This window comes from Protopterus annectens, chromosome 10.part0 (assembly GCF_019279795.1).
Source record: "Protopterus annectens isolate FY-2018-M chromosome 10.part0, PAN1.0, whole genome shotgun sequence".
Classification (NCBI taxonomy): Eukaryota; Metazoa; Chordata; order Ceratodontiformes; family Protopteridae; genus Protopterus; species Protopterus annectens.
The window spans coordinates 1447609673-1447637358 of record NC_056744.1 but is presented as its reverse complement, the minus strand read 5'-3'; the positions used below and the strand labels follow the sequence as shown (position 1 = coordinate 1447637358).

General features: G+C 38.5%; 1 protein-coding gene across 1 annotated transcript in view; it reads right to left on the bottom strand.

The window, feature by feature from the left end:
• RAB3B (RAB3B, member RAS oncogene family) overlaps positions 1-27686 on the bottom strand; it is a 369726-nt gene that overhangs the window by 10858 nt on the left and 331182 nt on the right. Inside the window, exon 4 of the mRNA XM_044086073.1 lies at positions 1670-1794. Coding sequence (XP_043942008.1) covers positions 1670-1794 — 125 coding nt within the window. The remainder of the gene's footprint in view (positions 1-1669; positions 1795-27686) is intronic.

Sequence of the window (27686 nt, the reverse complement as noted above, 5' to 3'; positions counted from 1 at the left end):
AAACATTAACAGAACTGCACATTTTGCATCAGCAAGCCTTTTCTGATTGTGCTTACTGTGTGACTCTGAGCAAGTCACTAAAGCAGATACTATTCCATATTAACAAATATACAATAGCATGCCTAATAGTAGAAACAGGAGCGGCCTTTGGTCAACTGGTGCCCTAGGCAAAAGGGCTCCACGGAGCCCTCCCACACCACCCGATGTCCCCATCCTGGTCTACCTACACCAAACAAATACTGGAAAAGTGCCTCTGCTAGAGCAGCACCCTAGGCAGCCACCTAGTTGGCCTATGCCTAAGGCCGGCTATGAGTAGAAATAATTCTACAACTGCACACTTTAAACAACAATTCTTTGATAGTAGTCAGCATTATAAAGAATGTACAATGCACATATCAGCATTTTTTATTATACAGTCATCCTTGATTTTTACACTAAATATGACTTAAGCAGATGCATTTCTCCATGCCTAAAATTAAGCCTTACACATGAAAAAATAGGTAAAAACATAAAATAAATCATTACCATCATGAGAAAAATGTAAAAGAACAGTTGCTATGTTCTGAATCTGCTAATGGAAATCCAGTTAAGTCTAATTATAATCAAAATAATTGAACAAGATATATCACTACTTGCATATTCCACATAATTTCCAAGCACAGAAGATGCAAAGTTGGGTACTATTTCTTTCACATGGCAAAAAAAAATAAAGAAATGTAGATCAAAAAAGTTACAGCAGTCAGCACAGTTGTAGAAGAGTAGAGAAGGAACAGCAAGATAGTTCACAGATACTGGGTGCTGGAATCCTGCCATCCTATATTTATTGCCATCTGGAGTACACACACACACACACACACACACACACACACACACACACACACACACACACACGCACACATGCACAGACGCGCACACGCACGCACACTCACACACACACACACACACACACACACACACACACACACACACACACACACACACACACACACACACACACTAAATTAAATCAGCAGCTTACACACAAAGCAATTTTTCAAAGGCAGGCAATGGGGCATTACAAGTTCTTTATTTTGATTCTCTGCCAATTACAGGTCAATCTGTCAGCTCAGGGCCACACAATTGATCAGCCAGTTGCGTCTCATAAACAGCAACACATCACACAGCCAATATCAACTTTTTCTAAAATGAAAGGTCCATGCTTTCAGCTCTAACTTTGTTTTAGCTCAGAGGTGGCTCCCACTGGCTGAAATGTTATACATTTGAGCCAATAAAAGACTGGAGCAAAACAGAGCAAATGAGGTAACTTGATTTGCATTGAATTGTGGATGCTGTGGACTGGCAGGTAATTGCAGTAGGAACTGGATAGTTTATTTCTTGCATATATGGGGCCCCCTGCCAGCACTAGGACCCAGGCAGCTGCCTAGGTCACCTTGTACTGGATCTGACCTTGGATGCTCTCCATTAATATAATATTCTTAGTGCTTGCAGGATGTAGCCATTTACTTGTGATCCTGCTTGAAGAGACATATCTAGACATAGTGGCAGCCAAGTAATGCTTAACAGATTAAACAGTATTGTTTTGTGACAGCTAGTAGTAAGAAAAGCTTTAATGAATACAAAACATTTAAAATTCTGTGTGCATAGATAAGAAGTACAGGCAGCTGTTTACCTAATTGATCAGCCAGTTGCTTCCCATTTTCTGCTGGTATAACCCGATCATCTTCCATGTCACATTTGTTTCCAACAAGGATTACCTGAGCATTGTCCCAGGAGAAAGTCTTGATTTGTGTGGCCCTGAAGATATCAGGAACAAAGAATAATTTCAACAAATTAAATTTCAGGAAAACAATATTACAAATACGAGAACAGAAACTCCACTACAGTCAAATTGAAAAAAAAAAAAAACATGATTACAAAAGTCCCTGACATTTCCTAGGGTTTTTCACTATCCTATTGTATGTAAACTTATTGCAGGATACATTGCAAGCACATTTAACTTCTTCTATAAAACTAATCATGCTAGCTATGAAATGTCCAAGTTTTTCATCATTATTCAGAAATTTCCACATGGCTGCACAGCTGTCATATTTTACAACAGTCTGTAGTTGTATAAGGCACTTGATGGTACTAAAGACACAAGATCAAAAATACTACTATTATAATTTTGTAAAAGCATTATTCAAAATGTACTGCAGAAATTGAAGCTTTTCTTTGTTTCATATTTTCTTCTAGGTGACTTACAGGCATATGAGCAGTAAATATTATTTTGATTCATTTTAAGAAAGGGAAGCTGTAAAATAAGAAAGGGAAGCTGTAAATCCCCGGCTTCTTAAATTGAACAGTGGTGAATTGTTATTTTAATCAAGCATTTTGATGATTTGAAGCCTGAGATTTTGTTAGATTATTATTGATTTGCAAGATTCTTTTCTGACAGTTAGAATATTAGGTTAGTCCAGGAGGAACTCGAGGGAACTGTTTACTATTTATTCCCATTTATTAGAAACTAATAATCATAGCTATGTTTCAGGTATAATTATGGTTTTGGAATATTACAGAAACATACTTCTGTATTACCTTGACTAGACTTCTAATTTATTTTTTCTGAAAGGTACATTTTTCATCTTATTTGTTACCTAGGGTCTGTTCAAAAGGAATCCAACATTTTAGGAAAAGGAAACTGCTTCCTCATGTATTCTACGACAACCCATCTGAGGTAATCTTAATTTGGGAGACACGAATGTTAAAGGATTAATGGCTCAACATGCAGAGAACATGGATTAAGTTTGTCAGCAATGATGACTATTCTATGTTGAGTGCTCAGTTGCCATTTTTGCTAAGAAATAGTTCCATTGTGTTATCAATGGTTGAGGTATGGATCTGGATGCAGATTTTGCAACTTAATTATTAGTGCTCTCTCCTTACAACACCTATTATTAGCCCTTAATTTAGGTTCTCCTTAGAAATATAAAATTATTATGTTAATTCAAGTTACTGGCAATTCCAGAAATAATTATCAAAACATTGCAGGTGATTAGAATGCTTTGATTAACCTATCTTCTGACAGAATGGGTACCTCAAAATGCTCATACTCCCCCATGACTCATAGCTCTGTAGAATTAAGGAAGACTTTTAATTTATTGGGCCCATTTAGATATTTATACTGAAATGGAAGAGATTTTACCTTTTTCACCAATACATAATCCATAATTTCAATTTCATGTATTATCAATTACCTAACCCATTATTCAGTTAATTGATGGAATTACCTTTTACCTACTTTCTTATCATGCTGCTATAAATTTATACTTAGAATTCAGTTCAAAAGTTCATAATTTATATAACTGGAGGAGAAACATTTAGACTATATTGCAATCTAACATTTTATACCTGATAATTTGAATTTATTATGGGATGATCTTGATGATCTTCTGATTAAAACAGATGTTAAGTTGGCATCTTAAAAATAATTAATATTTTTTATATTGTAAATCTTTTTCCATAACATGTCAAAACAGAACAAATATCTAAAACTCTATGATCAATTTTGCAATCTGAAATTCTTATAAAATTCAAAATTATTCGGATAAGAAACAGCAAGAAAATCCTTATAAAGCAAAACTCATTAAATCTCCCAATTTTATAAGTGTCATGGCTACAGTAAGCCACTTAGCTATGTATTTTAGACAGGTATAAACTTCATCTATATATCTAGTCAGAAATATCAACACTAATACTGTCAAAATCTTTATTCATCATAGTAATGATGCTCAAACTGAATACATAAATACAACTGCTATAAAACTACTTTTCTGACCTGCTCCTTTGATACATACTCCTCTTTATTAAAATACTCTGATAAAGGATGCAGATAACTTCCTTACATCAAAAAACATTCAAGGATGTCATTAAATTTGGAGATGTTCAAACTACGATTTCATGTCTTAAGCCTAATTATATTCCCAGCCTACATGGTTTTTCAGGAGCTTGATAGATAGCATTCTCTGGCAAGATTTCTACAAACCTTTAAAGGGTTTATTAATGTATTTGAACTAAGATGGTACAGAGTTTTTACCTGAACAAAAACAAAATACACTTATTCCTAAACCTGATTTGGACTTCTCAGACCTGAAAAATTAAAGAGCTACTACACTTGATAACCATGCTATTAAAATTTCGGCTGAAATATTTAAATTTAGAGTTATGGACTAAAATATGAGGAATATTACAGGTGGAAATCTTAATAATAGAATGCAGAGAGTACAAATGGATCATAATTTATTTATTTATTTTATTTTACATTTGTTAACCGGGCTAGTCTAGCTGGATATATTTCCATTTTCAGTAGAGGCCCGGGGAGAAAAGCTCCAACAAGATAGAAAAATTCAAAATATCATTACAAGGTAAATGAAAGGATTAATAAAAAATAGAACAAGTAATTATTACATACTAAGATATTTACACTTGAAAAAAACAACAGTAAAAATATTTACATTTAAAAAAGCAACAATGAAAATGTAGCACGGTAAGATTCTTATGGAATTTTTCATATCAAGGGCATAACCAGTGCATTTTGAGGTGTTTTTTGAGTTTTTGTTTAAAGAGAGGCAAGGATGCAATTAGTGTTAGTTCATTGGGTAGCAGGTTCCAGTTTTTTCCTGCTGCGTTAGTAAACAGAGAATCACCAGCTATGTTGTTAGACTTGGTTATACTAGCAAAGAGTTTGCTAGAAGAACGTAGGGAATTCAGATTTTTATAGGGGATTAAGAGATTGGAGAGTATAGGAGTGGTGTTGGGTTGGTAGAATATCTTGTGGGCAATCGTGAGTTGGGAGATTATCAGATGGTTTTGGAATTCAAGCCAGTCTAGCTGGCAAAGGTGCAGACAGTGGTGGGTTCTAAAGGGTTTGCCAGTGGTGAATCGCAATGTTATTGTAGGAAGTTGCTAGTTTGTTAAGGTTATTTTTCTTTAGGTTGGTATAAACAGGTGAGGTGTACAGAAGAGTAGAGATTAGATGTGAGTGAGCAATCTTGGTTCTGGCTGCTGGGGTTAGGAAAGGTTTTATTCTATATAAGGAGCCTATTTTTCTGTTGACTATTTTAATGGTGTTATTTATATGGTAATCAAATGTAAGGTTATTGTCAATGGTTATTCCTAACAGTTTAGTGGTAGAGTCAGGGAATATAATAGTGCCATTACTTGAAGAGACTGAGAAATCTACGGGGGAGGACTTGGTAGTAGGGTTAAAGAGAAGGAGTTTGTTTTTTTTGGCATTAAGAAGGAGGCAGCATTTTGTAAACCATGTTTCTACAGTGTTAAAAACATTTTGAGTAAGAGAATATAGTTCTGATGGAGAGTATGCTGAGCATATTAGTGTAGAATCATCTGCATATTGAATACAGGTGGCTTGAAGAATTACTACATGGAAGTCATTGATAAATAATGAGAAAAGAAGTGGTCCAAGAATAGTGCCCTGAGGGACTCTGATGGTGACTGGCAAAAAGGATGAAATTTGATTTTCCCAGAGAACTGTATGTTGCCGAGGTAGGATCTGATCCATTTAACAGCCTGATAGTCAAAGGAAAGGGATTCAAGAATATTGATTAAGAGGGTGTGGTTTACCATGTCGAAAGCTTTTGAGAGGTCATTAAAGAGTGCAGATGAGAGGATGTTTTTATTACGGTTTCTATTGATGGTATCTGTAAAGGATAAAAGGGCAGTAGTGGTTCTATGTGATGGCCTAAAGCCATGTTGGCAGTTTGCTATTATGTTATGTTGAGATAGATGATGTAAAAGTTGTTGGTGAATGCATTTTTCCATAATTTTTGCTAAAGGTGATAGGAGAGCTATTGGCCGATAGTTAGAGTAGTCATTTGAGTTCCCACCTTTATGTAGGGGGATAATGTGGGAGATTTTCCAAATATCTGGAATGGTTCCCTCTTTGATTGTCCTGTTTATAAGGATGGATATAGGGTGGGCAATTACTTTGGCTGCTTTTTGGAGATATTGCGATGGTAGTTGGTCAGCAGAAGGAGTACATGGCTTGAGTTTTTGAATAAATTTATAGATGAGAGTAGTAGAGATGGGTTGTATTTTGAATGTAGGTAGAGACGCTGGTGTGGTGGTGGGAAGGCTTGAGTTATCTGGGATAAGTTGACTAGCTAGAGATTGTATGGTGTCAGTGAAGAAAGAATTAAAGGTATCGGCAGTTTGATGGGGGGGGGTATTTGGATCTGCATCAAGTGAGGTGGGTGTTCGAGAGTGTCCTGGGTAAAGGAGTTTATTGATACTAGACCAGAACTTCTGAGGACTATTTTGGTGGGTTTGCTGCAGTTTACAGTAGTAGTTATTTTTATCTGTAAGTATTGCCTTTTTTGTACTATTTCTCAGCTGCCTAAAATTTTGTTGATCAGAGATATTTCTGTTAGCTCTCCACTTAGCCCAAGCTTTGTTCCCAAGCAAGATTTGATGTCTGGTTTCTTTAGAAAGCCATGGGGCTGGGTTGGACTTCATTCTGATGGACCGTTTAGGTGCATGCCTATCCAGGATAGATAAGAATTTAGAGTTAAAATACTTTACAGCCTCTTCAAGTGGAAGGGTTTTTAAAGGGTTCCAGTCACAGGCACTAAGTTCAGTTTGAAATAATTCTGAGTTAAAGTGTTTGGTAGAGCATGCTATCCTAAAGGTGGGGAGGTTGGGAAGATCCTTCTTTTCTCTTATGATATAGGTAAAAAAATGATCACTTTCATCATCTGGCAGCGTTCCTACCTTATAAGATTGTTTCTGTTTATTTATGAGTATCCAGTCTAAGGTGCTCTCTTTTTTATTTGGTTTGTTAATTCTGGTTGTAGAGGTTATGATTTGGCTAAAGCCATGGAGGTTAATTTGAGAGGTAGGATTTTCAGCACTAACACCTTTCCAGTCAATATTAAAGTTGGCTAGTATTATTGTTTCTTGGGGGTAAGTAGAAGGCACCCAGCTTAGTATAGTCTCTCAGAAGGTTGCAAGCTGACAGCAGACCAGGTTTGAATACGTCAGTAAGCATCAAGCTGATATTGGCTAAAAAAGCAAATGCAGTATAAGAAATAAAAACTGCAGGCATTTTTGATTTTTGTTTTAATTCTTTTTTATTTCTTACTTTTTTGAATAAAGGTTTTGTAGGAATAATGATATATAATGCTTTATTTGTATGACTGTATTTAAGGTTTTACTGACTCAGTTTAAGGATTTGTATGTGTACTAATACTTTTAATTAGTTGTGTGAGGTCATTGGTTGTCAACATCATGTGACTATAGTGTTTTTAGTATATAATTAGTTTCTTAATTGAATGTTATACCTCTGCACTGAAGAAGGGTTCAGTCTGAAAGCTCTATGGTCTGCACGTTACATTTGCTATTAAACTTTAAGAAGCTATAAGAGTTTCCAAGTCTGAGCACTTATTTTGTTTTCTTGGACTGTTTTCCTGAGACTTGGTTCACTGTACTTTTGGTCCTTTTGTTGCCCATTTGGCCCATCTCAGTCTCATCCCTGAGAAAACACAAATGTTACACAATTGGTCCATGACATTATATACAGAGTGACTGACAAAATGCAATACATACATATAATATATACAACGTGAAAATCATAGTTGGCTTGAAGGAATAAAGCAATAGATAAATGTTATTATATACAAAGTATGTGAAAAACACAGTATATACTTGCATTATATGTTTGTTTGTGTCTTTCGGCTTTTCCCAGTTAGGGGTCGCCAAAGCGGAACTCCGGTCCGCTAATGATTGGCAGTAGATTACTTGCATTATATACAGAGTGGAAATCAGAATTGGCATGCTGAAAGAACTATAATCTCACGTTGCCACCGATGAGGCCCATTGTATCAGGGAGAGGTTGGTCAACAGAACCTCTATCTATTTATATTCAGGAAAGACTTAGTAAATACCTGACTTTATGTCCTAGTTACATAAAGGATACAGGGGATTTTTTGAAGAAGTTATATCAGTGGTGTGTTATAAATAAAGAACGTGAGTACATAATGGTGACTATGGACATAGCATCTTTGTTCACAGTCATACCTAATGACTATGGAGTTGATGCCGTTTGTAGTTTTCTATGTGAAAACACTGATATTAAAGGGAGAGATATTGAAGTTTTGTGTAGTGTGCTGGAAATAATTCTGGAGAAAAATGTTTTTATGTTTAACAAACAATACTATTTACAGATTTCTGGCATTGCCATGGGTACTCCCATGGCAAATACATATGCCAACATTGTTTTAAGTCAATGGGAAAAAAAACATATATATGGCAATAAAAATTTATATAAAAATAATATATTATTTTACCAACGTTTTGTAGATGATTGTTTTCTCCTATGGGAAGGAACACAAGAGCAATTAGCAAGTTTTGTTTCCTATTTGAATAACACCACTGAATTTTTAAAATGTACCACATGTTCATCTAACATTAAAATGTCTTTTCTGGATGTTGAAATACACAAAAATCATGTTAATATATTAGAAACTTCAGTTTTTCAGAAGAAGGTACAAGTTAATAGATATACACATGCAAATAGTATGCATGCTAGCCACGTATTCCGTGGAATAGTTAAAAGTCAGCTATTGCGTACTAGTAGACTTAATACAGATTTTTATAAATGTGAGCAACAAATGGAAACAATATGTAATGAGTTTTATCATAGAGGTTATAAAATGACACAAGTCAATGAAACAAAGGAAGACATATTGAAAAATAGAAGTAATTATGCATGTCCTTTTTTTCAGTGATGGTATATATCAAGTTAAGGAGAACAATATGTCACAAAATGTCCTAAGGTATACCATAACATATAATAATTTATCAAAATATGTCAAAGAAATAATCAAAAAGAATTGGCGAATCCTTATGGCTCAACCTGAATTAAATAAACTTTTGGGTACCTCTCCAAAATTTGCACATAGAAATATGTATAATTTGAAGAGAAGGTTGTGTTATAAAGATTTTGGAATAAATTTAATACCAACAATTATGAATAAAATGGGCACTGTACCCTGCTACACTTGTAGTTGTTGCACAGATATTTGTACTGAGAAAATATTTGTACATCCAATAAGTAAAATTAAGTTTGATATATGATGTCAGGCAACATATGTAAGACTACTGTAGTTGTATATTTAGCTACCTGCACACAATGTTCTGGATTTTATGTTGGAAAATGCTCACAAAATGTCCTAAGGTATACCATAACATATAATAATTTATCAAAATATGTCAAAGAAATAATTAAAAAGAATTGGCGAATCCTTATGGCTCAACCTGAATTAAATAAACTTTTGGGTACCTCTCCAAAATTTGCACATAGAAATATGTATAATTTGAAGTAAAGTTTGTGTTATAAAGATTTTGGAATAAATTTAATACCAACAATTATGAATAAAACGGGCACTGTACCCTGCTACGCTTGTAGTTGTTGCACAGATATTTGTACTGAGAAAATATTTGTACATCCAATAAGTAAAATTAAGTTTGATATATGATGTCAGGCAACATGTATGACTACTGTAGTTGTATATTTAGCTACCTGCACACAATGTTCTGGATTTTATGTTGGAAAATGCTCACGGTCTTTAAAGGAAAGAATTATAGAACATAAATCAGAAATGAGAAGGCACATTCTTACCAATGCTCTAACACAACAAAGGAAAGACGAGAATGAAAACCATAATTTTAAATTTAAAGTTTTTCAAATAATAGATAAAGGTCTAAGATTAGGCGATACAATTAATAAACTAGATATTGCTGAATACAAGTGGATCATCAGGTTGAATGCTGATAAAAAACCTGGATTAAACAATATGGTTACTGTTAAGCCAATGTTGGAATTTAAGCAGAAGCAATACCATTAATTATTTTATTATTTAATTATTTATATTATAAGATATACGTTAGTTGTTTCATAAATTGTGTTTATACTGAATTTTATGATAATTTTTAAACACCAGTTCAATAGATGTGTTTTTATGTTTTTCAAGCATAGCAACATAGCTTTAATAACCTAATTGATTATTGTTCCATATATTGTCCTATAGGTTGGCTGTGTCATGTGGTCTTGTCTGTCCTTGTTATATAAAGAAAGTGTTTTTAACTTAAAATGTATTAACTGACACTGAGGAAGGGTTATTCCTGAAAGCTTTGTTTTATGTTTTAAATAAAGTGAGTTTTCTTATCTCATTCATTTTTAGAATTATAATCTAAAACAGACAGGACAAGGTACGAAGATGGAAGAAGGGGATGAGGAAATTAAGTTATTTGACCAGGGAGATAGCAGTTGCATTTTCCTAGAGTCTTGGAATGTGCTTTTATTTGTAAATGGAAAATAGAATAAGAGGAATGATCTTTAAGGAAGGAAGGAAGGGAGACATTCCCACAGTTTGAGACCAAGGACTGAGAAAGCATGATCTGTGCAGTGAAGCCTAGTTTGGGGGTATTTGTAGGAGAAAACATAGTTTGGGGGGTTTGTAGGAGAAAACATGAGTAGTAAGATCTCTTAAGGTTGTATACTGGTGCATCTCTTGACGAGTCTGGAAGCTAGTAGAGGGAAGGTTTCATTCTTTCTTTCAAGTATTTAAAGGCAAGTAAAAAAATCAACACATTATTTCATAGGTAATCAGTTAGCTGTTTTATTCTTTTCAGTGCTATTCATTTGTTGGGGAAAGTGTGATGAATCTGCAAATGGCATTTGAAATGGACTGAGTGGTGGGTACATTTTTTTGCAGCAATTAGCAGGAGACCGTATTCTAGCTGAGTCAGTAAGATACCATTATGTATGGTATTTCTATAGGTCTGGATAGAAACGGGGAGATCTTTTTTGTCCAGAATAGTAAAAGTTGATTTGTGTGTGTGTGTGTGTGTGTGTGTGTGTGTGTGTGTGTGTGTGTGTGTGTGTGTGTGTGTGTGTGTGTGCATGGCAGGTAAAGTTGGGAATTTAGGAAGGGCTCAAACCAAATCCCTATGTATTTGAATGAAGTGGTGTTAGGATGATCGAGAATTTTAGAGGCTTGGAAATAGATGTTAGCTTTTGCCTAGTGCCAAAAAATCATTGTTTTGATTTAGAGGAGTTTAGCAGTAATTGTTTATCACTGACACATTGAGTAAGGGCTTGAACATCAGCCTGAAGTTCAAAAGAAGAGACAGCATTGTTGGAGCAGAATAGGACCATGTCATCAGCATAAAGCAGGAGAGAAAGATGGGGTAAGTCAAAAGGACGTTTCTTAATGGAGACAGAAAAGAGGAGAGTATCCAAAATAGATCCTTGAGGGACACCTTTTTGCAGAGGGACTGACGTACAGATTGATGAACTGAAATAACTGAGAAGTGGCAGTTAAGCTGTCTTTGAACTAATGTAGTGTGTCATCACTAATACCAGTGAGATGGTCAAGGATGAGTGATAAACAAAATCAAAGGCTCTGGTGAGGTCAATAAAAATTGCTCCAGTAGTTAAGCCTTTGTCCATTCAAAGAAGAATGTTGTTGCTGAGTATACTGATAGCTGTGAATGTACTGCAATCAGACCAAAAGCCATTCTGCTTTTGAGAGAAAAGGAAGTATGGGCTGATATACTATAGTGTGAGTTGCAAATAGAATAATTTTTCAGAATCTTTCATAGGGTAGGGAGAATAGAAATGGGCTGAAAGTATGACTGCTTGGAGAGATTGGTCTTCTTAGAGAGTGATTTTACAATGGCATACTTCCAGACAATCGGCATAATATTAAGTGCAATACATAGGTTGTAGATGTGTTTCAACAGGGTTATGAAGTTGTCTCTACAGCAATAAAAAAAAAACGTGGGTGAGGGCACCAGGGGCTATCAAGTTTAATCTGTTCAAGCAGAGGGTAGATGTTCTGGGATGTGATAAATCTGAAATAGAACGAATGGATGTATAGAGGGGAAGTGAGGGGGGGGTGAGATGCAGTTTGGGATTGGCCAAAGAAAGGGCTGGGAAACTTGCTGAAATGAGAAAGGAAATCAGAGGTAGAAAGTTGAGAGGATTCAGAATTCAAGTGGGATAGCTCTTCTGTCCTGTAAGATAGTTAACATCTTTCCAGAATTTTTCAGGTGATTTTATTAATGAAAGTTTGGTATGATTTCATCAGGTGACTTTTACAATAATGTCTGGCTTGCCTGGCAAGCTTACAGTAGTAGGACATGCTTTCTAAGAATGCCATGCCTTGAGTTGTACGTAAGCTTTAAGCTCGTAGGTTAACCAGTTGTTAGTCTTAGGTTTGTATAATCTTTGGATTACTGGGAAGCAGGAGTTTTGCAGGTCAGTCATTACAGAGGTGAGTAGCTATGCAGCAGTGTTAGGGTCAGAAGAGTTTAAAACTTGTGACCAGTCAATTAAGGAGAGGGTGAGTTTAAGTTTGCTAATGTTATTCTGTGATTTATTACAGAAATATATGAGCTTTGGGGGATATGTTTACATATGGATGATGGATACAAAAACTAATAGGGCAGTGGTTACTGAAAGATGGTGAATGGAGGATGACGTTTGAGATAAAAGAATGTTTCTTAATATGAGATGTAGGAGGGAGTGCTGAGATGTATTGAAGTTGAGTCTAGTAGGTTGATATATGAGTTGGGTGAGGATGAACTGTATTAGAAGATTATTACGGTCATTGGAAATGGGACTGACGAGACTGAGATTGGAGTCTCCAAGTATAATGAGATTTTTTAAACACCTTTATTGAATTATCACTTGTGACACAGTCAAGCTTACATTTATATAAAGGAAAACAAACCACATTAACATTTTCACAGTTACAACCATTATACATCACATATATTTTCTGTACAATATAATCAATCCAACATTACAGAAGTTGGTCAATTCTTGCCTTCCCTTAAACATCATTCCTCCTCAAAGCATTTTTCTGCATGTATTGGTCCCAGTTTCCATTTTTTTCTCCTGCCCTTTTCTAAAGATCCCACTTCCTTTCTTGTATTTCTTTTACAACTTTCACTACTTCAAATACAGCTGGTTTAGACTTTGATTTCCATTTTCTAGTAATTGCTTTTTTGGCAGCCACCAGAATTAATTTAACAAGGCCTTACTATAAAATAATTTCCTTAGTTACACCCACTTACTTGCCCAGTATGTCTGATAGAATACTCTGTAGGGAATTCTGAAGTCTGCCAGCTCATTACACTTCCAAAGCATAACTTCCCAGTTACATCTTTCTTCCCCTCACACCTACAACATTTGCCATCTACCTGAGTAAAAATTCTTTGTAGCCTGCTTGGAGTATAATAACAGCTATGCAGCATTATGAGAGTTTTGATATTATTTGTAAAGGAAGTTATTTCTTTTCGTAGGTTATTTATTTGGGGGAGAGAGGAGGGAGGTGATAGATATGCTACAGCTAGATGTAGTATGGTATTTTTGTGGGAGAGAAGGGATACAAGTAGCCACTTAAAATAATAATTTGTGTTATTGTTTCCTTCAGCAAGTAGTTGGACATTTAAGTGTGATTTGAACTAAAGGAGAGTTCCACCTCTTTGTCTTGTGCCTGGTCTGAGGTAAAAAAAGTGGTTATAACCACTGGAAAAAAATGATGTAAAAATGATTACTAGCCTTAACCCAGATGGCTTAGCTATCCTGTAGGAAGGTTTGTCCCAAAAAAATAATGGTGTCAAAATCATGGACTGAAACTAAATGCCAAAAAATACATTATTGTATCCTTTGGGAAGTCATCTGCCCCCAAGAGCTACCACATTGGCAGTAAGCCCCAAAGAGCTGACACAGCTGATTGGGATTTGGGAACTTATGTGGACAGTGACATAACTTTTTGACCAACATATGTCCGTTGTAAGAAAGTCCTTCTATATTGCACTGATTATAGATCTTGGGATGTCATCCCCCTCTTTATTCAGCCCTCATTAGGCCAATCATTGGATATAATTCCCTCTTTGGTAAGTATCTGTCTAGGCACATGCAACAACTGGAACACCCCCAGAGATACCTTACTAAACTGATACAAGATCTAAATAACATGTCCTACATGGACTGACTCAAAGCCCTGTCACTATACTTGGTATCCTACAAACTTACAGGTGACCTGTGTCTGGCATATGAAGCATCCTCCAACCCAATACTAATGGATTTACTGCAAATCTGCAAGCTAAATGGCATCAGAAATACTCTGTCTAGGAATCTAAATTATTTTGCAACATCAACAGAACAGTTTGGAGGGAGAGGTATGTCTTGCAGAGGATACCGCTACTCTGAAACAGACTCTCCATCCACACAAAACCAAGTTCATTCCTCTTCATATTCAAGTGTAGCTTGGATTTATGGATGGGAAACAAAAAAAAATTAAGCCGGGGCTGCCCCCTGTATTACTAATGGACAAAAGCAGCTCCTAAATGCTTTATTCTGTGCGTGGGTCTCCTCAAATTATACATGGTACAATCCCAGTTATTCTCATCAGGGTAATACATAATTATCAACCATGGGATGAGTAAGGCCAATCTCTAACCAAATGGGATAGGTTTATTTGAGCGCAACAAATGGAAACTGCCTAAGGTTAAAATGGCCCACAAGAGCAATTAGCTAAGTACTTATCTATGAACTTATGAACCTATTCTGTTAGACCATTATAGAGTCAGTGTTCTTCAATGACCTTTGGGTTTGAAAATTGCTTTATGAATTTACAAACTTATGAACTTACAATGTAAGGGAAACACAAAGGAGTGACAGGGGGATCAAAGGAGGCAGTAAAGAAAGTTGTGCTTGGAAAGAACCCTCTGCAGAGCCACCATGGTGACAACCATTGTGTCAGTATGCTCAGCTATGATTCTCTCTGCTCCCATGTTGCCAATTAAGTAGAAGGGAGAGAGAGATATAACTGCATTTAGAATACTAAACCCCACCAATACCAGACAACATGCTTGCAGTTGCTTTGACAAACCAAAGATTGGAAAAACACCACAAACTAAAGTCCTAAAAACAGATAACATCTTAAAAATGTCTATTCACAATGGAGTTACCTGGGTGCATAATCTCACCCAACAAAAGCAATATACAAAGGACCAAAGGGAAAAAAAATACAAATGCATTGAAAAAAAAAAACAGCAAAAAATATCTATATTTGGGCAAGAAATAGCAGAAAAATTGTATACGTGCATCTCTAACTCACATGACAAAAGTAAAAATATTTTCTTACTGGGCAACAACAAACTCCCAAACCAAAAAAATGAAGTAAAGTTGCCCTTTCTAAAGCATTTGCATTAGCTGGAATTTTTATCGTGTACTTACTATGATGAGGGAAGTCCTTTTCTCAACCATCTTCATTGGGAGAGACAAGAGTCAAGGACTTTTTTCTTAACTTTCAAGGACAGTTTTGTTTGAAAAAGATCTGAAAAACTTCCTTTTCTGGGCAATTTGGAATATCTGCAGCCAGGAAAGCATTAATAACCAGGGTCAGACATCAAGTTGGAAGAATGGAAAGCAGAGGTTTACAGCAGTTCAAAACAAACTACAATTTTATTATTATTATTATTATTATTATTATTATTATTATGAGGAAAATGAAGAGTTATTTATTTGTTTATCTACTGTTAGGAAGAAAGTGACTTTGCATTATTGTGGGTTTTCCAGCAAATCACTTAGGATTACAGAAAATCAATAATGCCAGCTATTAGAGTTCCATGCTGTTTATTGTCCAAAACTACATGGTGATATTCTACTAACATTTTTAAGAGAATGGAGTTTCAGACCTTGTCCTTTACAAAATGCACCTTAATTAAATTTATGCTATTTTAACACATTTTTAATGTTTGTAAGAGCATTATGTGAAATATGTCCACAATGCTGGGCCTTTAATTTATGTATGTGTGTGTGTGTGTGTGTGTGTGTGTGTGTGTGTGTGTGTGTGTGTGTGTGTGTGTGTATGTGTGTGTGTATGAGGAAGGGAGGGATCTTGCAGAATACCCTAGATTTTTGCATCATTGATGGTCTCTTGCCCATCAAAAGTGTGGTTTTCTAACAAATCAGAATATAAGTCTACAAACTATATGTGTGTGTGTGTGTGTGTGTGTGTGTATGTATATATATATATATATATATATATATATATATATATATATATATATATATATATATATGTTGTTCAGACTTGACTGTCAGATTTGGGCAGAATGTTCCAATTTTTGACTTATACTTTGGTCTGGTCCTCATGTTTGCCAGCATTCCACTGGGGATTGTGGTCAGAAAATGGCACACATTTCAGTTTCAGACTTCATGTTCCTCAGAAAGCACATGCCAATGAGTAAGTGTTATTCTACAAACTTTCTAATTTTACAAGTACAACATTTAAAATCTGTATCTGATTTATTCCTTCCCTCTCTCTTATTTGTGGTGCCATACACTTTTTTTTGTGCTAAGAGGCTGAGAGGTATGGGGATACACCTCCTAGTTAAGTGACCTGGTCAGTCAAAATGAAGGCAAATGAAGTTGGAAAAAATCAAATGCTGTACCTTGAACACAGGAAATGGTTCATTACCAGCTTTAGTTCTTTGCATGTACTAGCAAATGTAGTCACCTCAGAATAACTGTTCAGAATGCTAACCACTTAAAGTTTGCTAACTCATACAATGCTGTTTGCTAAAAAGTTAGTCATTTTGCACTGACAGCCAGTGCTGTAATACATGATGTACAAACAAGATTGTAACATATTGTTGCAGTGGACACTGTTATGGCCTTGTGATGGGTGCTTTTCACCCCATGTGTTAATGCAGAACAAAGAAAGTGGTGCTGGAACCTGCACCTGAAATGTGGTGCTTTATTCTAACATCATGATAAAGGGACCTGGTATCTGAAACTGTAGTAATTCTGCTTATTTCCATATCCAGTTAGAAACGAAGCAAACATATTTGTCAGGATCAGCAAAAAAGAAAGCTGCAACAACAGAGGAATGAGACAGCAGGATGTCATTAAGAATTGTTTTATTGTCGGTTGTTAGGAAAGGGAGATTCAGCCAAAACTGTACCTGCAGTAGATGACATTGTTCCTACAGTACAAGCTACCCACTGTGAGCCTAGTACCCCTACTGTCATAACTGCCCACCCAATTGCAATTGCACTGCAAGCTGCCCACTGTGAACCTAGTCTCATTACTGTGTACTGTGAAGATACAACTTTTGAAGTTCTGGCTGTATTAACTGAGTTTGATATTGAAGCAGCCAAGACTTCTAGACTGATGACAGACATGACCGGTAACTTGCAGGGCATGTCAAGTGTCTTATTTGAGGATGGTGGACCTTGGGCATATAGTACCTGCCATCCAGCATGCAGCTGTGTAAGTGATGCTGCCCTACTTCCCAGTCAAATAAGCAGAAAAAAAGACATATCAGAGACCTATTTCTGCATGCAGCCTAACGGACAGAGAGAGAGAGAAAGAGAGAGACTTGGCTGACTTATTCAGTCTCTATGTTTTGCTTTCCATGCAAATTATTTGGATATTCTAGCTACCTTCTCTGATCAGGTGGTCAGACAGCATGGACAGAGATGTTCATAGCTTTAAACTTCCAAGACTGAGCACCTGAGCATGCAACATGCATGCACAAGTGGAAGTAACTAGACCACAGACTAACGGTTGGGCAGACAATGGATGGTAGGACACAAGCAGTGACTGAAAAAGAAATAACTCACCAATGTGGTGTTTTATAATGCATTATAGCTATTGTTCACTACCTAGCAGAATGTAACATGGTATTCTGTGGGACAAGTGATGCACTATATACCCAGAACAATGGCAATTTCTTAAGCCAAGTACAGCTTTTGTCATGCTTTGACTCCATTGTGGCTGAACATTTACAATATGTCGGGAATAAAGAAGTATTGGATCCTTATCCTGGGAAGGGCATACAGTTTACCTAAAATGCTATTCTGAGGACCACTGTATTAAAAGCCAAATGCCAGGTACTTCTCTATGATTGTTGACTGCATGACAGACATCAGCAATCTAGAGCAAATGACTGTTGCGGTCTGGTATGTGGCTGTTTCAAGGACTGCAGACAGAATTGAGGCATACTTTCTGGAATTTGTACCAGTGAATTATGCAACCAGAGTAGGACCCACAGATGCACTTCCACAGACTGTGCAACATCATCACCTGGTGTTGAGGGCAAGGATATGACAATGACAGCTACATGAAAGGGAAATGAGCTAGATCGCAAATTAGGATAAAACAGATGAATTCAAGGGCATTTTATAGGCCATGTGTTAGTCACAACATGAATATGACAGTGATGGAACACATTTATAACTAAAGGCAGTGCCTTTCTTTTGATATCTGCAGAACATTTACATACTCTGCTCAGCATAAACAAGCCAATGGTAGATATTGATAAGACACATAAACGTCACTGTGATTCTACTGTCAGTGACTCACTGGGAATGCAGGATAGAGCCATCACAGTGGTATGGTTTCAGCTGAAGGGACTCATGGATGCATTGCACGAGTTAGGTGAAGCTTTATGGACAAGTGGTGTGGCAAATTATCAGCAGGCAAAGTGGCTATGAGAACTTGTGTCAAGCCATTTCAGTGTGTGTGTAGGGGTTTTGTATGATGTGCTGACAGTGGCAAATCATTCCAGCAAAGTACTGCAGAGTCCACAGCTTCAAATGTTTACATATGTTGAAGAACTGGCTTCAACTATGGACATATTGAGGAACTACAGAGAGACAGGATTTGAACATGCCTTGGATGAAGCCTCCAAGATAGCAAAATTAGATTTTCACATTACAGATAAGAAGGCAGAGAAAAGTTAAGAGTTTCTTTGACAGTGAAGGACAGCATGAGACAGTACTGGACCCAAAAGTAAAATTATGGCTGGAGTTTTTCAATGAACTGTGTCTACTACACTACTGTCATTTAGAGACTGGTTTGAACAGCCTTCAGAATTTGATAAAGCTTCTGGAATTTTAGCAAATATTAAAGCTTTAAGTGAAGTTGCTGGAGGCACCTTGATCCAATAGTGCAAGGTTCTGAAAGAACAGTTGACAGACAGGACAAATGGCCACTCTGTCGTTGAGGACTATGGCCTTTCACATGAGCTAGCAAATTTTTCTTGACTGCCTGACACTAAAGCATCACCAATGTCTGTGTTAAATTTCCTTCTTCTGAACCAGTTACAAAATACCTATTTAAACACTTTGTTGCAATGTGCACTTATTTCATGTACCTTTTACAGTGGCTACTGCAAAATGCACCTTTTCTACACTGACACTTTTAAAAAAGTACAGTTTAGATGTCAGAAGACCCTAAGATAAAAGCCAAACCAAAAACAACAACACACCAAACACCATCTCACATTGCTGCAGTCCTGACTACTGTGAGAATCCCAAAGCAGAGTAAGGGAGGATGGCAAATCACAAAGAAGCAGGAGCTGACAACATGCCCTGTAGAATAGCAGTGGCAAAAATCTCTTGCCATGATGGGAGTAACAGAAAGTAATGCAAAACCCAATCCACTTAGAAATAGTTTGTTTATTTTGGGATTGCATAAAAAGGTAGGCAAATGAATAGTTTGGTTTAACACAAAATTGAGGTCCCAAGCAGGAGTAGGAGCTCTGGGGGGGTCTTATATTTTTGCCCCTCTAAAAATTGCTTGAACAAAGGATGAGAAAACAATGGTGGGAAACATCCTCCTTTGCTGTACACCAAAAAAAAATCTCTTCCATTTTTCCCCTCGTACACTTTCCTTGTACTAGGCCGACATTGAGTAGATGCCCGTCCTTCTGAAGTTCCCAGGACACTGTCAATGTTTGAAATACATGAAGATCCAGTTTCCACTCGTGGGGATCCATGATTTGCCTGCTTAACACATCTGCTAAGGAGTTCTGTGCTCTGGCAGAAACCTCAACACCTGCCCTGGAAGTATCCTTGAAAGCCAGTAATGCAAACTGGACTGCTAACATCTCCTTCATGTTGATATGTAGATGCTGCAGTCTGGGGCACTTGTCTTGTATCCACTTTCCATTCAGATGACTGATGAGATAGTTGATGGAAGTAAAGATTCTTTTGTTTGTCCGGGGTTAAAAAGGCCATCTGGGTTGCTGTATTCAGTCTCACACCCAGAAAGCACATGTCTTGAGAGGGTACTAGACTGGACTTCCAAATAAGGATAGATTTGTATTCCTTTTAGCCTGAAGAAAGCTATCACTGTTAGTCTGATAGGAACATGAAGGTAAGCTTCCTTGAGATCCAAAGTTACCATCCAGTGATCTTTGCCCAGCAGAGGTAAGCTGTTGTAACGTCAACATTTTGAACTAACCCCTATTTGGAGCCCTATTTGGAGCAACAGAGAGCCTCAGAGCCTTGCCTCTTTCCTGAGGAGGAGGGTCTGGCACTGCCTGAAAGGAGGCAAGGTATGGAAATAAAAACCACCGTAACCGTGGTGAAATATATCCCCCATCTCTGTCTTATTATAATTCCAGTTTCTTTGAAAAAGTGCCAACCTTCCTTCCCAAAGGTGCTGCCAGCCGAGAAGATTTGTTCTAGGCCTAAAGAACCTGAGCTTGCCCCCTACCCACGTCTAGACCTACCCCTAGACTGGGACCACCCCTTTTTGGTAGGCCTACTTAACTAAACGGGAGGCTGAACCAAAAAAATCTTTAACAGTCAACACATCAGATTGTAAGGAGCATAAAAATCCTTGTCTTCACATGCAGTGGCAGCCCACCCTGAAGAGGCCTGCACAACATCAAAACCACATTGCAAAGAATGCTTACCCACTCCTGCAACTCTACACACTCAATACCTTTCCCCAAAAGCATCACCTTAGACTTTAATTGTGAAAGGAGATAATTTTGGTATTTCAACATGCCAAGCCTTGCCTTCTTTATCGGAGGAACAGGATTTTTAACAACAGAAGCCTTAACACCTTCTTAAAAGATACTTATGAGCTTCAGGCACCCTATAATATGTAATCAAATCTTTCATCTTAAGCATAATGCTATGCTTTAGGTACAGACCCGAGAAGAAGGGGTAACAAACTGAAAAAAACAGCCTGCCCCCTGGGAGAAGCCTTGGAAACAGCAGGAGGGCCTAACCACCTTAGGAAGGGAGGGAAGTCACATCTTGTGCAGTAATAAAGTCTGGGGATTCCAAAGTAATTTCTGCGGCATTTTATTACGCTACTTCCCAAAACAAAACCTGGCACAATCTAATCTCTTCTTTATAGTGCGTTTGTTAAATCCTCAGGCCTAGCAAGGTATACACAAAGGTATGGTAATCCCCCTATGAGGTATCTGTTTCACAAGAAATACAGTTATTCACTTTGACTGAAATAGCGTGGGGTCATGCGATTTTTACCCCTGGCGCCCTGGCGTCAGACTAAGATGAAGAACATCATACCTATTGTCATCAATAAGTCAGGTGGGATTTTCAGGTTTAGCCATGCTGTCAACTGAACATGAAATGGGACAAGGTTTATCGTATAGCAGCTTCACAGAAAGCTTTGACCAGAACAAAATTCCCAGAATATCAGTAAAATTTAGGTATGTGCACATCTGTACTTTGCTGTAGTCTATTTTAGACTGTTAGAATGCTGTACACCAGTAAATCGAAGGTTGCACCTTAGTCTGTCTTGTACAATACTGTGTTGTTTATCCAATCTGTCTTAGCTGTTGGTCATACCTGCTGAGGTAAGCAGCAGATCAATGAGGAAAAGGAACGGCAGCATTCAGGTTAGGCAGGACAGCTAAGAGTCGCAGGATTTGTGGTGAGGTAAAAGCAAGGAGTGCCAGGATTTGTGGTGCAGTAAGGACAGTTAGGATTGGCAGGATTTGTGATGAGGTAAAGGCAGCTAAGAGTGGCAGGATTTGTGATGAGGTAAGTACAGGTAGGATTGGTGGTATTCATGGTGAGGTAAGGACAGCTAGGAGGAGCAAGATTGGTAATGGGGCAATGACAGCTAGGAGTGTCATGATTTGTGGTGAAGGTAAGGACACCTAGGAGTGGCAGGATTCAGCATGAGGCAAGGACAGCTAGGAGCAACAAGATTCATGGTGAGGCAATGACAGCTAGAAGTGACAAGATTTGTGGTGAGGTAAGGACAGCTAGAAGTGTCAGGAATTGTGGTGAGGCAAAGACAAATAGGAGTGGCAGAATTCATGGTGAGGCAAGGACAGCTAGGAACAGCAGGATTTGTGGTGAGACAAGGACAGATAGGAATGGTGGATCCATCCATGAGGCAAGGACAGCTAGGAGGACCAGGATTCATTATCTATTGCATCTGTTAACAGGGAAAGTCTGGCTGAGTGGAAGACCACTTTTAAGTGGAGGCCGTGGGAAGAAAGCTCCAGAAGGCATAGAAGGGAAAAAACATTTTATAAAAAATGTTGTACAGATAACAGATGAAGTCAAAGCAAAACAATAAATCAAATATTATACAATGGTACAGCATTATAACATTCCATGTCTAAGGAACCATTTTTAAATACCTTTATTAAATTATCACTTAAGACACAGACACATACTTTAACAGAAAATAAAACAAACCATGTTAACATTTGTCATGCATGTATTATATACTGCATCTATGTCTTCTTTCTTTTTAATAGTTATTTATTTACTTCAACATTATATTAATTGCTCAATTCCTGCCATCTTTTAAACCTTATATTCCTCCTTTTGAACATTATTCTGCAGGTATTGTTTCCATAAATTCCAGTTATTTTGATTCCCTTTTCTAAAGATGCTACCTCTAGTTCTTGTATAACCTGTCCTTTACAATATTCAGTACACCAATTACAGGTTGGTTTAAAATTTGATTTCTATTTTCTAGTAACTGTTTTTTTAGATCCTGTGTCTCATCTCAAAAGAATCATTTCCTTAGTTACATCCATTTGCTGCCCAACATTTCTGCCAGAGTACTCTGTACAGAATTTTAATAATCAGCCGACTTGTTGCACTCCCATGACAAAGGACTCTTGATAATTACAAAGATAGCTAATGTGGACACGTCATTAAGCAATGGGTAGTATAAATGGGATGTAAATTAAATTTATTGTCTATGGTAAAGAAAAAGATTTGAGGAGATGATAAAGTATAGTAAAGGACAGTGTGGTTTGAAATAGTACTGCAGTAACAGGTTTGTGAGGTAGAAAAGAGAAAATGGGCAGAGACAGTTGGATTAGGAAGAGATTTTATAATAATGTCTCTCCTAGAGATGAACATTGACAAAACCATGATTTGGATAGGTGTGACTTTAGTAGAGACTTGAAAGACTTGTGGTATTGTTCCTGTTTTAGTGAAGGAGGAACTGAATTTTAGGCTTTGACTGGGTGGTTGGAGTATAGTGAGTCCCCAGAGGTATTACTGGATTTGTTGTAAGAGCCTATCTGTTGAGTGTAGGGCTGTGTGTGTGTGTGTGTGTGTGTGTGTGTGTGTGTGTGTGTGTGTGTGTGTGTGTGTGTGTGTGTTCATAGGTTCATACTAGGCTATCTGCCCTAGGGCATTTATAAGCCTAGCCAGAGTGTGTTTGGCTTTCGCCACCCATTTTAAATGAATTTTGCTATGCCCTTTTACGAGGTTAGTATACTGTGCCTCTGTCTAACAGTGACACAGAAGTGATACCCGGGGTAAACCTACAATCTCCCATCCACTCATCAAGATTCCTCTCGAAGAGAGTCAATGAGGGACTCTGCCTAACCTGGACTGGGATTTTATTCCAGAGTGAAGGGAGCCTCTGGGTTATGAATCTGTCCCTCCAGCATGTCCTATTTATTTCAGTGCTGAGATTCAAGTCTCTCGAGCGCGTAGCTTGATGGGATTTGGATTTTCTGAGGTGCAGCATGTCCATTAATTCCAGGTTGGACATGGCTTTATACATCAGGCACAGATCGCCTCTGAGCAGGCGGTATGCCACTGAGTAGAGCTGGAGTGTCTTTAACTGGGCAGCATATGGCATCTGTTTGAACCCTTTGATCCTCTTGGTGAGGTACTTTTGGGGTCTTTCCAGTTGCTGCACGTGTCTGGTAAGGTACATCCCAAAAGGGTCATTGTACTCAATTATGGGCCTGATGAGGGATGAGTAAAGAGGCACGATGACCTCCCCTGATCTAGATGTGAATCCCTTCATGATTAGGTGGGCTATATAAAATGTTTTTCTAACCACTTTGGCCACGTGGTTTTCAAATGAGAAACTGCTATCAACTTGGGTCCCCAGGTCCCTAATTACTTCTTCCGTACTTAATGGATTACCACCTATGTGCTAATTTATGGGCACTTTGTTTTTGCCAAAGGGGATGACTATACACTTTTTGGCGTTTAGCTTGAGGCCATGGCTCTGGCACCAGTTGTCTGTTTCTATGAGGCCCTTTCATAGGATGCTTGTGTCAGCTGGAGAGTCGATTATGGTGCCTAGTTTGCAGTCATCTGCGAACTTGGTTAGCTACAGTCCTTCTGTGTTGGCCTGTACCTCCGAGAAATATATACCGAACAAGAGAGGTCCCAGGACTGAGCCTTGTGGGACGCCACTTGTAACTGGTTTGGAGTCTGACATGGCTCCAGCAATTCTAACCATGTGGGTTCTGTCCTTGAGCCAGTTTGCAACCCATCTAGTGACATAGGGGTTTATATTTAAGTTGGTGAGCTTATCTATAATGCCCGAGTGGGGTATTGTATCGAAGGCTTTTGCGAGGTCCAGGTAGGCTGTGTGGACCACCTTCCCCTCGTCAATGGCCTTGGTGACTGTTTCAAAGAAATCGACCAGGTTTAAGAGGAAGGATCTGCCCTTAACAAAGCTGAACTGGGTAGGATCCAGTGCCTGTAGGTCCCCAATATATTTATTTATGAGGTCCATGATGATCCTTTCCATAGCTTTGCAGACCAAGCTAGTCAGGCTTATGGGGCGATAGTTTCCAGGATCCGTTGAGGCACCACCTTTGTGGAGAGGGACCACTGTTGCTGTATGCCACTCTTTGGGTACATATCCTGTAGTAAGGCTGAGATTGAACAGTAGTTTTATATTTGGGTTTAGCTCTTCTTGGAGTTCATGTAGGACACAGCCCAGGACACCGTCTGGTCCCATTGATGCTGTGTTTTTTGCTTTGGAGAGGGCGGCTCTTACCTGACCATCTGAGATGTCAGGGGGCAGCACTCTGCTGGGATAGATATTTGCCCTTTTGGTAGGGGGGGGGGGGGTTTGCGCTGAACCTGTCAGCTAGGATGTTGGCAATGTCTGTGGGTTCGGTGTATTTTTTGTCATTTTGGACTAATTCTGAGCATATCTGGGAATTCCCACCCAGGTTCCTAACATAACTAAAGAAAGCCTTGTGATTATCCTTAGTGTCCTGTGCAATTTTTCTCTCGAAGCTGGCTTTAGACGATTTTATGAGTGCCCATAGTTTTTTGCTAATACTGATCAGAGATTCCTTCCCTTTTTGGGATTTTACTCTATCATGTAGTAGCTTCCTCCTTCTATTGTATAGTTTGTTTATGACTGGGGTCCACCAGACAGGACACCTGCCTTTGGAGGATTGGGTCTTGGTTTTATTTGGGATTGCATGATCCATGCATTCCTGAAGGTGTTCATAGAATGCGTTTATAAAGGATTCTGCGGTCTGGGCCATATTTTCCACAGGCCCGGGGGCTTTGAAGGATTTCACCTCGGTTTTGAGGAGTGTGAAATTTGCTTTAGAGAAGTTTTTCACTGTGGTTTTCTGGGCAGGGGGTGGGGTCGGGATGTGAATATCCAGTGAGATTAGTTTATGGTCTGATCTTACCAGTGAGGGATACACTTCTGGTCTGGAGCATAGAGCCCCCATGTTGGTGATGATCAGGTCCAGTATGTTTTCCCCTCTTGTGGGAGTGGTAACAAGTTGTTCCATAGCATTTGAGTTTATAAATTCTAGGAACCTTTGGGTTAGTGTGTTGGAGCTAGAGTAATGCTCCCAGTCTATGTTTGGGTAGTTGAAGTCGTCCAATATAATGGTGTTTGGAGAGACCTTCATATTTTCCAGTGTTCTCAGGAAGGCCAAGTGGGGTTCCTGGGTTTGGGAGGGTGGTCTGTAGCAGGCTATAAACTGGAAGGCAGTTTTACCCACTGTTAGTTGCACATGGATAGTCTCTGATTCTTTGTGCTGTGCCACCAACCTGGAGGTGTGGGTATCTTTGACGAATATTGATACTCCCCCTCCTTTTGTGGTTCGGTCCAAGTTCTGGGGCCGAAAAGCATGGTATGAGGTATAACCTGGTAGTGCTGGGGTGCTTGAACCAGGTTTCTGTTACTGCACAGATATCGATGTTCTCCATGCTAAGGAGAGTTTCGAGTGCATGCATCTTGAGGTTTAGACTTCTGGCGTTGAGTAGCATTACTCTTAGTTTCTTATCCCTTGTGATACCTATGGAGGTGGGTTTGACTTGTGAGCCTTGCCTAAAAAAGGCACTATGGGGGTGGCAAGAGCCTTTGCCAATATCCGAAAGCCCAGGGGTGACAGGTGCAAGCCGTCCCTAGCGAAGCATCGTGGCTTGTCGAGCATGTCATCCCAGGCTGACAGGCATTGGATCCCCTTTGAATGACACCAATACTTAAGCCAATTGTTGAAATTGATCATCTTGTCTTCATATTGTGGCATCATTCTTGGTGATGGTAAGATGCTACTCAAGGTCAGGGTCATACCGGCCTGGGCTACATGCTCAGAGAGCTCCTCTATGTCTCTTTTCATGTAGTCCAGGGAGGTACGTCTCAGGTCATTCACACCAGCATGGACAATGACTGGGTCATATTTGTACTTGCCTTGGAGTGACCTGAGTGCTTGTGTTATGTGGCGGATCCTAGCGCCCGACAGGCAGCTCACCATGACCTTCTCCTTGTTCAGCCTAGTGAGCGGGACGTCAGTGTGCCTGATGATGGAGTCACCTATTACAAGTGTATCAGGTGTGTTGTTTAGCCTTAAGGGCTGTGACTGTTTGGCACACTGGCTTTGTGAGCTATGTGTTGCACGTGTTTTGTTTTGGGGTAGCGGTTGCTTTGGTGTCTGCTTTGGAGGTCTCTGCTGCTTAGGCAGATTTTTATTTAGAGCCTCCGAGTATGTTTTTGTGTGTTTATGTGTTTGGTTTGCTGTCTTGGTAGGACTATGTGAGACTGGAATTGTAGTGAGTGTGGTTTCCTTCTCCTCCTGACTGGTTACGCCAGTACTGAGTTGACAGAGCTTAGCCACCAGTTTGGCTATATGGTTGCATCTCTCACATGTGTTGGAATTTGTTGGGAGGAGGAGAGGGTTGTCTGTGTACATGAGGCAGTTGTAACATTGCCTCAAGATTCCCAGATTCACCAGCTGGACCGGAGAGGAGATTGACAATGTGTGTGTGTGGGGAGTAGTATTTCTTGATGGGTGTAGAAAGAGATACACAGTTGTTGGGTATAAATGAGCTTATGTATGATTACTATTTGGGAGTAGGTTAGGTAATGAGATAATTCTAACCAGTTCCTTTCCTTAAGACCTAGACTATGGTGAATCCTGTGGCAGTGGTTGGCTGTAAATTTAGCTACTTCGTGGTAACATTATTCCAGCTTAGATAGCTATGCTGTTTGTAGGTTTCTTCACTAGGCGGTGAATGTGGTAGTCAAATTTCTTATTTCCATCTATGTAAATGCATAATCATTTTGTGTGAGAGACAAGCACAGT